A 14,033-nucleotide genomic window follows, 5' to 3' on the forward strand; every position below is an offset into this window, starting at 1 on the left:
AGCTCACCGCAACCTCCACCTCCTGGGTTCAGGCAATTCTCCTGCCTCAGCCTCCTGAGTAGCTGGGATTACAGGCACACACCACCATGCCCAGCTAATTTCTTGTATTTTTAGTAGAGACGGGGTTTCACCATGTTGACCAGGATGGTCTTGATATCTTGACCTCGTGATCCACCTGCCTCGGCCTCCCAAAGTGCTGGGATTACAGGCGTGAGCCACTGCGCCCAGCCTGATCCTGCATTTCTTAATCATTCACAGGTAGCTGACAAACAGGGACCCATGCCCCTCTCCTCAGAGAGGACTTCAAAGCTGTCCCTGCCTGCCGTTACTTGGGATCCCTTCCTCCTCAGTGCACAGAGGCCTCTGAAGTGACCCTGAGACTTGGAAGAAATGAGAAGTGAGCCTCCTCTGTACACACTAGGGAAGCTAACTTGAGATGATTAATCTTTAGCGAAGACAATATCATGAGAAAACTGTCAGTTACCAGAATGACTGGACTATAACCAGAAGTATTCCATGCCTGAATTTGGTGAGAGTGGGTTAAGTTCACACAATGATTTTTCGTTTTTTCTTTGACATGGAGTCTCGCTCTGTCACCCAGGTTGGAGTGCAGTGACACAAACTCGGCTCACTGTAAACTCTGTGTCCCAGGTTCAAGCCATTCTCCTACCTCAGCCTCCTGAGTAGCTGGTTTTACAGGCGTGTGCCACCACACCCAGCTAATTTATATAATTTTAGTAGAGCAGGGATTTCACCATGTTGGCCAGGCTAGTCTTGAACTCCTGACCTCAAGTGATCTGCCCGCCTTGGCGTCCCAAAGTGCTGGGATTACAGGCATGAGCCACTGCGCCTGGTCATAAGTACACACAATTTTTAACTTATTATGCTACCAGAAAATTAACTCCACAGACTGAAGAAATTAAAAAATTTAACTTCATCTAGGATTAAGTCTTCCAAAAGCTCATATGCAACAGCAGCACTGATTTGATGCACTCCTCCCCCTTCCTTTTGTGTTTAGGCTGGTGCAAGTCATTAGAACCAGGGAAATAACAATGGAAAAGGAATCCTCAGTCTCATAAGAGAGTTTAAATAGCATTTGCCCCAAGGATCTCACGCTTTTCTCCATGCAAACACTGTTCTGGAATGCTACATCAAATCAATTTAATTCAATACACTAAGCATTCAAGTTTCATAAAGTCTAGGATACAGCACCATATAAAATTGCCAAGAAAGTTTCTAATGACTTTTAATATTAGTTTTATATTACTGAGCAAGGAGGTGTTCAGATTATAAAATTCTTATAACTATGTTGTAATATGGCAAGAAACAATCTAATCTCTGACTCCCTACAAGTACTCTCATTCTTCCTTTATGTTTTGCTCTTCACACATTCTAAAACCTTTAATGGAGAAAAACCAACAGAAAATGTTTTAGTTTATTTCAAATGATTCCTGAGGACTGGTTCAGAGGCTCACATTTGTAATCCCAAAGCTTTGGGAGACTGAGGTAGAAGGATCACTTGAGGCCAGGAGTTTGAGACCAGCCTAGGCAACATAGTGAGACCCCATCTCTACAAAAAATAAATAAAAAAAAAAAAAATAAGACAATGATTTGTGTTCCAACTTACCTTTTTGACAATAGTTAAATATATCATCTGTCTCAGATAAATACAAAAGTAAATCAAATAATAAAGATATTTTCCTTCAGTTATTCATGCCAGCATGAACTGAAGCGGGGCCTCTGCCATACCTTCTTCATCATATTTAACTCCTTCTGAGTCAGACAAGGAAGTCAGACTTAAAAAGCAAGATTCTTCAAAAGTAAGGAGTCAAGTGATTCAAGAAGCACAATAATTAGTCATTACTAAACAATTCTGTATCATGGTTTTGGGAGATTTCTAAAAACTACATGCCCCATCATCCTGGATATATAAAAAAATATGCAATCCTCTCTAACTTCCTCTTTGGTTGGCTTCCCAAGAACCCCACCCTACCTGACCGGCTTGTTCTCTGGGCCCACATCTGTAAAGCCCATTTCCTCCAGTTTGCAGCGCCTGTAAAGCTCATAGTGCCTGGTATGGGTCTGCTCTCGCAGGTCCTCCATGTTTGTACAAATGAGCATTTCCCGCAGCTTTACAAAGTCACAGTGGTTTTCATTTTCCACTAGCCAGAAAAAATAAGAAAAGAGCAACACTGGATTTTAATTCCTGGCACACAATTAAGTGTTTGGTGAATGATCAAATAAATAAAAACGTGAAATAACAAATAGCAGAATGATCAGTTTGATTAATAGCTATGATTATTTCATACAAGTAAGCAAAGACGAAACTCTTGCAGTATACACACTGTATTATAGGCAATGTGAATTAACAGACCAGGAGATTTGCTTTAAATTTAGTAGCCAGTGGATCACCAGGAAATAGCAAAAAGACACAATTTATTGTCAACCAGGTGTTCCAGTTATTTCACACTAATATTTTGTTAGTTTACAAACTATCCTGAAAACATTTCACCTAGCATTTAAAAAGAGTATATAATATTAGTTCACTAAAACTTCAAAGTAGTAAATTTTGCAAACTCAAGAATACCATCTGTTCATGCTATAATTATCAAATTCTTTTATACAACACATTTATGATCCTGTATTAGACACTATTCAAAATTAGTGAACACACTTACATGATCCTTCTTCTATGTTTTTGGTGACCAGAGGACTACAAATAAATATATTTTATTGTGACCAATACTCTTTAGTATAATTATTACTTTTATATTTTTTATAAAATTTAAAATGCTACATTTTCTCAATATTTTTCATTAATTACAACAGTTATCAATTAAGAAAAAAATCAGCATTTGGAATTCTATGCTAGTAAGGGTAATCTATTCCCCATTAATTAGTGCCATAAGTAAATGAACCATACAGTACTAATTACTTACTCATTATAATGTCAGACAAATAATCTAAATGTCAAGTGGATTTAACTTTTTAAGTTGGTTGACTGGTTTATTCTGGAAATGGCTAGCAATCCTATGATCAATAAAAATATATAAATTTATAAGATGGCTGACTGTCCTTATAGTTAAGTGGTAATTTGTCATGTTTTATGGTCTAAATACTACTTTCTACATTCACATTTTGGTCAAAGTGGCCCATTGGTGCTTCCCACCTACTGACAGTCAGGGTACCTTGGGGAGGTAATGTGTGTGTGGCATAATGAGAAGGGGGAGGCTCTACATGGTGTCTAGACTTTGGCTAAAATAGTACACAGGCAACTCCTCTGACAACCAATCTCATCCAAATTTAGCATCACCTCAAAGAATCCACAAAAGACAGCTTTGAGATTACTAGACACATTATTTCTAGTCATCCTTTATCTCATTTACCTTGTACAACACCCCAAGGGTACTGGCGAGCTTTGACCATCTTATTTCCAACTTTTACCTCATCCATACTTCCCACAACAGCAAACGGCAACTGTCCCTGAAAAAGAATCATATCAAGCACACCTTCTCATACCAGTGTGATAACTGACAAGATAAAAAAATTTTATGTAATTGAGAAGAGAATAATTTATTAAATAACAAATCTATTAAAATCAAGTGGTCAGCTAAGCCTCAGATTTTAAAACCTGCCAGTGAATACGTACTAACTGTTCTACAAGAGTCAATTTTGGGCCCCATAAAGAAAATTATTACATGTAAGGCATTATGCTATTGGAAATACACACAAACAAAAAAATTATTTTTGTTTATTTTTATTTTTTTGAGATGGAGTCTCGCTCTGTCACCCAAGCTGAAGTGCAGTGAGTGGCGCGATCTGAGCTCACTGTAGCCTCCACCTATGATAGTTCCAGCAATTCTCCTGTCTCAGCCTTCCAATTAGCTGGGATTACAGGTGCCCACCACAACACCCAGCTAATTTTCGTATTTTTAGTAGAGACAGGGTTTCACCATGTTGGCCAGGCTGGTCTAAACTCCTGACCTTAGGTGATCCACCTATCTTGGGCTCCCAAAGTACTGGGATTACAGGTGTGAGCCACTGCACCTGGCCAAAGAAAAAAGAATTTTAGTATAGGTATCATTTCCCTCAATATTATATTTCCCCAAAAAGACAATGTTGAGGAAATTACACACACACACACACACACACACACACACACACACACACAATACATAATGTATATGTAACTATACAACATAGTGTATATCTATTGTGTGTGTGTGTGTATATAGATGTGGTACTAATTCAAAGTAGTATGTAAAATCCTAAATTAATGTCAATATGGCAAATGCCCTAGAAATTGAGACGAATGAGAGATCACTGGGAGCAGGAAGATAAAAGCTAAGCCAGATCAAGAAGAACAAGATTTAGATAGATAAGCAAAGTGGGAAGAAATGGCTTAAAAAAGGAAAAGATTCTGAACAAAATGCAACAGCTAGGTTCAGGTGCAGGGAGTAGACTGGTCTGTCTGAAGTTGAGGATTAATACCGGGGAAAAGTCTAACGTAAAAACTATTAAGTACTATGTTTAATATTTAAAAACTGACATTATATTTAGTTAATGGTGGCTTTCTGAATATTCTAGGTGAGCACAAGAAATAAAATTAGATGTAATGACAATGTAACGCATAGAAATTAAGACTGCTTCATTTATATGTCAGTTTTTTATAGATTTCATGTATCTTAATACAAAAGGGCTATGAAAAATCAGAAAAGGAAAATAGAAGAAATAGAATGAACAGTTATTGAAAGTCACCGTTAGGCACTTAACAAAGGTGACATCATTTATCCCTCACAAGAACCCTTAAGATGGGCAGTATTAACCTAACTTTGTAGATATGTTAAGTCTCAGGGAGGTTAGTAACTCCAATGAACATATGGCCAAGTCTGTCGGATTTCAAAACCCACAATCCTACAAAACATAACCAGGTGTTTTAAAAATGTGACTGTATTAAACTAAAAGTTACATGAATGTTTAGTATGTATATATGACACTCTAAGAGAAACGGGGCATAAATACTAGATTTAAGAGACCTCCTTAAAGATTTCAAAATTTTTTTTTTTTGAGATGGAATCTCGCTCTGTCACCAGGCTGGAGTGCAGTGGCACGATCTCGGCTCACTGCAACCACTGCCTCCCAGGTTCAAGCGATTCTTCTGCCTCAGCCTCCAGAGTATGAACCACGCCTGGCTAATTTTTTATTTTTAGTAGAGTTAGGGTTTCACTATATTGGCCAGGCTGGTCTCGAACTACTGACCTCGTGACCTGCCCGCCTTGGCCACCCAAAATGCTGGGAACACAGGTGTGAGCCACCGTGTCTGGCCCAGATTTTAAGATTCTAAGGCATGCCAAGGGAGGCTGTAAAGTCTTCTCATGTTTACAAAGACAGGATAGGAAGGTGTCATCTTTCTAAGGGAATTAAATGTGGTCCCACAAAAGGTATATCCCAGTCTCACAAATGTATCACTTTATTTTGGTGAAAGCAGAGTGAAAGAAAAATATGCTTAAAAATAAATTCTCCTTACACTTTTTCCAACGTAAAAAATAAAACATTTTCTCGGCCGGGCGCAGTGGCTCAAGCCTGTAATCCCAGCACTTTGGGAGGCCGAGGCAGGTGGATCACGAGGTCAAGATATCAAGACCATCCTGGTCAACATGGTGAAACCCCGTCTCTACTAAAAATACAAAAAATTAGCTGGGCATGGTAGTGCGTGCCTGTAATCCCAGCTACTCAGGAGGCTGAGGCAGGAGAATTGCCTGAACCCAGGAGGCGGAGGTTGCGGTGAGCCGAGATCGCGCCATTGCACTCCAGCCTGGGTAACATGAGTGAAACTCCGTCTTAAAAAAAAAGAAAAAAAAAAAAAATTTTCTCATACTGGGCTTTTTGAAAATTCACCTTGTGTGAAGTCTTTTTGGAAGACACAAGTGAAAGCATATTAGCAGCAATATTACTCGCAAATTACAGTTTTATTTTCACATGGAAAACAATTAGCATTCAATCAGGAGCTCACATTCATCGCAGCATTGATCTTAGCAATAGTGTCATCATCTGTTGGGAACTGGTATATCTGGACGCCATTGCTGACCAATTCACTCATGAGCTTGATCTTGAACTTCTGTAATTCAGTTTTAGAAACCGTATCTGCTTTGGCAATCACTGGTATAATGTTTACCTATTAAGAATAAAGAAAAACAAAATCTCATCAGGGATTCGTTTTTTTAATCCTGCAGCTGTTTTTTCACTCAAAACCATTCATTCTGACAATGAATTTCCCTAACCTAGATCGGGGGCTGGCAAATTATGGTCCATCTTGCTGTTGATTTTTATATATAAGATTTACAATACCGCCAATGCCCATTTGCCTGTGTACTGTCTACAGTTCTGTTCACACTACAACAGCAGAGATGAGTCCCTGTTGCCAGAAACCACAGCACTTGTAAAGTCCGGTAAATTCACTACCTGGCCCTCTGCAGAAAAGGCATGCCAACCCCAACCTACACAGGCCCTGACTGACACTCTCCTATATACACACTCATTCATACAGATGCTAGCCACACAATCATTGCTTTTCTTCTTTCTTTTTTTTTTTTTTTTTTTGAGATGGAGTCTCCCTCTAACCCAGGCTGGAGTGCAGTGGCATGATCTCAGCTCACTGCAACCACTGCCTGCTGGGCTGAAGCGATTCTCTTCCCTCAGCCTCCCAAGTAGCTGGGACTATAAAGGCACCTCGATCAATGCTTTTAGAAAGCAGAACTCTTGTAAGATTAACCTTTCATTTGAATTTAGGTTTAGAAAGCTCACATTTTCTTTTCTGTATCTCAAAATCTTATAATTTCATCATACACTTAAAAAGTAAAATGTGATAAAAGGTAAACTGAAGTGAAGTTGCCTCCTTAATTCACTAAGAATTTTTATTTTTTAATAAGCTAAGCACTATGGTGATTGATCCCTCAGCAAAACCAAAAGACAGGTGAAGCTTCTCTTTCTGCCTCTTGTTTCAGGACTGACTCCATGCCTACCTATACCCCATTGTCACAGACTGACCTAGACAGCAGAGGAAGGAAGGAAACCGCACCAATACCAATTAAAAGTGTTCATGATGCAAAGGAATAACTTTCTCTGTATTACTTAAAGTCCCATCAATGACAGAGAGGAAGAGATTTGGGGTTGTGAAGACCAAATAACTTGTAAATCTAGTCCTATAAGATTAATATTCCCACAAAAGACTGATAGCTCCACAAATCTGTGACTGGTAGTTGTTTTTTTAGTTTGTTTTTAATCAAAAACCACATGCTAATCAGTCATATGTATCAAGAGTAAAACTGCAATGTAATTTTCAGATTAAAAGTAAAAAACCATAACTCCTATTCTATTCTTTTTTCTCTTCCCCAATTTCACATTGATACAAAGTATATATGTGAATTTATAAGTCTTCCATATGCTCCAAAGGAGATAAATTTTTTCTATCCATCTATGAAATTAATGGCAGAAAACCTTCCAGCAATCCTCAGTAATCAACTTTCCTGTTAAATTAGTCAAAGTATATAAACTTTGGTGTCAAGTTCTTGGTTTCAATATAGTATAATTAGGTATTCAACAAATTACACCAAGTTAATAACTTATAATTACTTGCACAATAAACTGCTGTAGAATGAACACTAAACATCAATGTTTACATGACTATTAGAGGGAGGGAAAGTAACAGATATTGCTCAAAGAGGGTCACTTGTTACCACTGGTATAAGAAAAGGTAACTTTTCACGTCAAGCAGTTGAATGTTCTGCTTTTTAGAAACAGAAGACAATTATCTGGAGGTGGGCTGAGGAGTAGGGAGAAGAGGCCAGCAAGGACCCCACTCATCTTTATGTAGTGCCCTTGTGTAAGTTAGAATTTCCCTACACCTGCCAGCTGCCCCTATAAAAAAACCTGCGTATGACCATATAAAATGGGCCAAATCAAGTAACTGAAGCATATCCTAGTTCTTCTTTCAAACTTATAACAAAGCTTTGGTGTTAACGTTCCTGTCTGATTTGTACAACAGAAAGCTAAAGGCAGGATTTTAATAAGTGAGTCTCAATTTCAGAATTCGTCTCTCATCAACTGAATAAGGCAGAAGTGAGTAGTGACAATCTTTAAACGAGTACATGATACCCATGATCTTTACTGTTACCATAAAATATTTCATTTTGGTTTGAATAAAATAAGGTATTGGTTAAAAAATAATATTGTAATGCTCTTCAATGTCTTTATAGCTGGCCCCCTCATCATCTGTGGGTTCTGCATTGACAGATTCAACCAACTGAGGATCAAAAATATTAGGGGAAAAAAAAATTTAATGACAATACAACAATAAAAATAATACAAATTTTAAAATACAGTATAACAACTATTGACATAGCATTTATACTGTATTAGGTATTTAATGAGTAATCTAGAGATTCAAGCATATGCAAGGATACAAGTAGGTTACAGAGTCATGTGCTGCTTAACCACAGTGACATGGTTTTGTGTCTTCGCCTAAATCTCATGTCAAATTGGTTTCCCAGTGTTGGAGGGGTCTGGTAAGAGTTAACTGGATCATGGGGACGGAGTCGCCCCTTGCTGTTCTTGTGATAGTGAGTTCTTTCTCACAAGATCTGGTTGTTTAAAAGTGTGTAGCTCCTCCCCCTGCTCTCTCCTCCTCCTTCTCTGGCTATGGAAGACATGCCTGCTTCCCCTTCGCCTTCCACCACGGTTACGAGTTTCCTGAGGCCTCCCAGCCAGGCTTCCTGTTCAGTGTAAGGAACTGTAAGTCAATTAAACCTCTTTTCTTCATAAATTACCCAGTCTCAGGTAGTTCTTTATAGCAATGTGAAAACAGACTAATACACGTGGTGATAGAAATGCAACGGAAATATTACCTTAGGTGATTTTGATGTGATGTGAACATCATAGAGTGTACTCACACAAACCTGGATGTTATAGTCTATGACACACCTAGGCTGTATGGTATGGCTCATTGTTCCTAGGCTACAAGCCTGTACAGCATGTAACTATACTGGATACTGTAGGCAACTATAATACAATGGTAAGTATGTGTGTATCTAAACACATCTAAACACAGAAACATATAATACAGTACAGTAAAAATAAGGTATAATCTTATGGGACCGCCATTCTATATTTGGTCCCATTCTGTATTTGCTGACTGAAATGTAGTTATACACTGCATGACTATCCTATACCATTTTATATAAGGAATTTCAGCATCTGCAGGGTACTGAAACCAATCCCCCTTGGATACTGAGGAATGACTAGGAAGCATCTAGAACTAGTTGTTCTAAGAGTTAGCAGGTGAACTGCTGGTTCAAGATATATTGCCTCTGAACAAGTGTTCATTAGCCCTTTCATTTATTCCTGAAAATCCACTAAGGGAATATATCAATATAAATTGCTCCTGACACTTCCGAAAAACTTTTGATGACTCAAAGATGGTTGGGTTGGACAATACCTCCAATACCAACATATAAATATCCTCGACAAACTGTGCCTGTTAATTTTTAAGTAAGTTTTAAATAACAAAACAATAAATAACAGAGATGCTTCACATATGCCAGGCATTGTGATAAATGCTTTATAATAGTCATCTCAGCTAATCTTCCCAAAAGTCTTAGAGTAAGCTCTCTAGCCCTATTTTATACATGAGAAATTGAATCTGAGTTTCTCCAGGGCCACACAGCTGATAAGTGGTGGGACTGAAGCAGAATCCAGGCAGTTCAGCATGATGGCCAGGTACTAACCCCTCTTGACTGCCTGTTTTATACCAGGACAGTGTACTGAACCAGGTAGGCCTCAGCTAACTTTTAAGACAACCTTTTTATGTAAAATAAGAGGCAGGTATTTTTACGCGGTAGTTTACACTTTATCATGAAAAATAAAGAATATATTTAAATCACCAAAGTTGGAGAAGATTAGATAATATATACTCACACAGTATGCTAAAGCAAACTTCTATGGCAGATAGGCTCTTACTGGGCATGCCTATTTGTTAAACCCTCTATTTACAGGGATCAATTTAATTGATTTTCATATCTGCCTCTTGAGGTAGTTCTTCTCCCTAGTTTTTATTAGGGGAGGAAACTGAGACTCAGGGCTAAAGAAACTTGCCAAGATTACACAGCTATTAAATGACAGAGCCAATATTTACAGCCAGCCCTCACTGACATCAACTTCTACAATCTTTATACAAACTACCTCATGTTGTTCCACTCTAGCTAAGACAAAACTGCACACTCTTGTTTTTATGTTCCTTTAACAAATATGAATTTCCATGTAATCAGACTCAACTATGAAAACAACTGGCTAAATGGTTAGAACATCTCATCACACGTGATCAGGTGAACAGACTGTCATATAAGCTACATCAATTTCTGCTAAAGCCAGGGGACCAAGCAACTAGTCAAAAATAAATAGACCTATGTGCCAAAGCTTCACTTGACAGGCCTTCATGGTTTCCACACAGGTTTCTGCAGAGAAAGCAGCAGCATCCAGAACAACCTAGGATTTGGAATTCAGATGATGAAAGGTTCATTTCTCATACCATTAGAGATTACCAGAAAATTCTAGTTTCTTTAGTGTAAGATTACTGTCTTTAGCTCTCTCTTAAACAAATACAAGTATCTGAAGTGAGTTAATTTATGAATTTTTCTATAGCTCCATAAATTTTTTTTTTTTTGAGATGGAGTCTCCCCGTCACCCAGGCTAGAGTGCAGTGGTGCGATCTCAGCTCACTGCAACCTCCGCCTTCTGGGTTCAAGCAATTCTCCTGCCTCAGCCTCCTGAGTAGCTGGGACTACAGGTACCTGCCAACATCCCCAGCTAATTTTTGTATTTTCAGTAGAGACGGGGTTTCACCATATTGGCCAGACTGGTCTTGAACTCCTAAACTTGTTATCTGCCCACCCTAGCCTCCCAAAGTGCTGGGATTACAGGCATTAACCACTGTGCCCAGCTGCTCCCTAAATTTATACGTAACTCCTTGGCTCAGAAATTTGAAAATAGGTTTTCTCAGTATAGTCCAAATTAAAATGTATTTTACAATAATATCTAATGAAACATTAGACCTTAATCCTTATTACGAAGTTCTTCTCACTTAATAGTGTCATAAAGTAAAATTAGTATCAACTAAATTCTGCACTAAAAATGTAGAGAATACCCATGTTGTGCATCCAATTTAATCACTAAAAAAGGAAGTAAAATGTTATTGTGATATTCCTTCTTTACATCTCATCTTCCAAACTGAATTTCTCTGAAAAAAAAAATAAGCTAGATGGAAATATAAAATGTTTTAAAGATTTCCAGGTGTTGGGCATGGTGGCTCATGCCTGTAGTTCTAGCACTTGAGGAGACCAAGGCAGGAAAAATCACTTAAGTCCAGGGGTTTGAGACCAGCTGGGCAACATAACAAGACCCCCAACTCTACAAAAAAATTTAAAATTTAGCTGGGCATGGAAGTAGTACATGCCTATAGTCCCAGCTACCTAGGAGGCTGAGGCAGGAGGATCATTTGAGCCCAGGAGTTCGAGGCTACATGAACCACAATCTCACAACTACCTCCAGCCTGGGTGACAGAGTGAGACCCTATCTCTAAAATAATAATAATAATAATACAATAATAAGAAGCAGCACAGGATAAAAGTCACAATACATACCCATATTGTAAAAAACATTTTAATAGTTCAAAATAAATATTAAAGTATGGTAAGCTGATTCCTTTCCTCAACCCACCTTGCTGTCAAGGTTCTTCATGGTTAAGAGATCAAGTGTCTTCAGAGAGTGGCCTGTCGGTGAAATGAAGTAGAGGCAAACATGGATGCGAGAATCATGGTAGGTAAAGAGAGAACGCTTAATCTTCAGTTCTTCTTGGAGATAGGCCTCAAACTGAGCATCTATGTAGTCAACTATTGGTTGGTAGCTGAAAAATTATTAAAATGTTTAACACATTATTTGTATTACCTTAAGATATTTGTGCAATTCAGAAGTCTGAGGTCTGTATTTTCACTAGTTCATAAACAGTATCTATAAACAGGTAACTTTAGTGAAAAAAATGTACAAAAGCTATACAAACGCTTTTCAACTTACAATGGGGCTATATCCTGATAAATCCATCACACAAGTTGAAAATATTAGCTGAAACGCATTTAATACCCCCAATAAACCTATCAAAAAGTTGAAAAATCATAGGTCAAACTATCCTAAATTCAGTATCATTTGTACTTCCGAAACCATCAGGGTAATCTGTGCTTGAAATGGTATTGGATTTACACTGTTTCATTCTTATAGTCATTCACATGCTAGGTCATTTTCTGACAAAGCTTCTCACGCTTGCCAGACTGTTCAAAGAGACTAGCAACAGTCTAATTTGTAATCAAACTGTTACTTGACTTATTATTTAACTAATTGAGAAAAGGCATAGGTATCAATAACTCAAAAGATATTTAAGACAAAGTCCATGATTCCTTGCCTCTTAGATTTGTAAGGCACAAAAAGCGTTAAGTAAAGAAGAAAGGCATTCATCAGCTGAAAGTAGCTAACTAGCAATGCTGGCATAGTTTTACTTTCATTCAATTATAAACAAAGGAAAAGCCAATTACATCCTCTGCTCAGATAACTCCTCTCTGGAATGCAGTCTTCCTTCTGACTGTCTCAGATTGTTCAGCCTTCAAAGACGCAAATCAAATCATGGTGCATGTGCCAAGCAGTGTGCTAATGCTGTTCTAAGAATAGTCTGTGAGCATTCCACTCAGTTCTGATATGCCAAACCACTGACTTTGCAACTTATTTTTCTACTCTTAACTATTCTCATTAAACAAATCTAGGTTTCTAAGTGAAAATAACAGTAAACAGTTCCCATGTCAAATTCCCTGGAAACCTTTGTAGCTCTATAATGAACCAGTACTGTGAGCAGCTGAGGTACTTAATAAATGTGTATAGAATTCTTCTATAAAGTTGCCTGACCTTCTAGTCCTTTAGGATCATCACCTCTTTTAAAATTATAGAATACACTTGTTCTCCCTATGCAAATGGTAAGCAATGTGAGAATCAAGACAGGATCTTATACATCTGTGTTTTTCACGAGAACTAACACAGGCCAGGCTCAGTGGCTCACAACTATATTCCCAGTGCTTTGGGAGACCAAGGCAGGAGGATCACTTGAGACCAGGAGTTCGAGAACAGCCTGGGCAACAACAAAGTGAGACCCCCATCTCTACAAAAAAATTTTTAAAAATCAGCCAGACATAGTAAGTGCCTATAGTCTTATCTACTTGGGAGGCTGAGGAAGGAAGATCCCCTAAGCCTAGACATTCAAGGCTACAGTGAACTGTGATTGCGCCACTGCACTCCAGCCTAGATGACAAAGCAAGATTCTGTTTAAAATAATTTTTTTTTTTTAAATATACAGACAAGGTCTGGCTGTGTTGCCCAGGCTGGTCTCGAACTTCTGGCTTCAAGCAATCCTCCTGCCTTGGCCTCCCAAAGCGCTGGGATAACAGGCGTGAGGTACCACACCTGGCCTCAAAAAAGATTTTTTTTTAATAATAAGTAAAAGAACTAGCATAAAACCTTGAACTTTATAAGGATTCAATTCACCATTAGAGTGATTATTATATCAACAGTAAGTGATCCTTTGGAAAGTGGTCTAAATGTAACCCAATAGGATTTACTTCCCAAAACAATAAAATGGGGAAAATTAATCTATTAAGCATATATTTCACATAAAAATTCCAAAGCAGCTTTTATTAATGACTTAAAATAGGTAAGAGGGCCTATTATATGACCTAAATAACTATAAATGCACCTCTATCTGAACGTTTTGTCTGTTGCTATTTAAAAATGAAAACTAGCTGGGCGCGGTGGCTCACGCCTGTAATCCCAGCACTTTGGGTGGCCGAGGCGGGTGGATCACGAGGTCAAGAGATCGAGACCATCCTTGTCAACATGGTGAAACCCCGTCTCTACTAAAAATACAAAAAATTAGCTGGGCATGGTGG

General features: G+C 38.2%; 1 protein-coding gene and 1 long non-coding RNA gene across 5 annotated transcripts in view; one reads left to right on the forward strand and one right to left on the reverse strand.

Moving 5' to 3' along the window:
* LOC108312965 overlaps window positions 1–8,556 on the forward strand; it is a 33,786-nt gene extending 25,230 nt beyond the window's left edge. For 2 of the 4 annotated variants that reach the window (XR_005202264.1, XR_001828864.2), the window contains one exon: window positions 8,256–8,556. This is a non-coding gene — a long non-coding RNA (uncharacterized LOC108312965). Of the gene's footprint in view, window positions 1–3,770; window positions 3,807–7,004; window positions 7,338–8,255 lie in introns of those variants that run through there. The other 2 variants (XR_001828865.2, XR_001828866.2) reach the window with 2 other exon arrangements.
* The window catches only part of SEPTIN10 (septin 10), a 41,912-nt gene that overhangs the window by 18,951 nt on the left and 8,928 nt on the right, over window positions 1–14,033 (reverse strand). Inside the window, exons 3-6 of the mRNA XM_017541150.2 lie at window positions 11,770–11,956; window positions 6,014–6,175; window positions 3,387–3,483; window positions 1,994–2,162 (exon numbers count right to left, since the gene is read on the reverse strand). Of these exons, the coding sequence (XP_017396639.1) occupies window positions 1,994–2,162; window positions 3,387–3,483; window positions 6,014–6,175; window positions 11,770–11,956 (615 nt within the window). The remainder of the gene's footprint in view (window positions 1–1,993; window positions 2,163–3,386; window positions 3,484–6,013; window positions 6,176–11,769; window positions 11,957–14,033) is intronic.

Source organism: Cebus imitator, unplaced genomic scaffold (assembly GCF_001604975.1).
Source record: "Cebus imitator isolate Cc_AM_T3 unplaced genomic scaffold, Cebus_imitator-1.0 Scaffold131, whole genome shotgun sequence".
NCBI lineage: Eukaryota > Metazoa > Chordata > Mammalia > Primates > Cebidae > Cebus > Cebus imitator.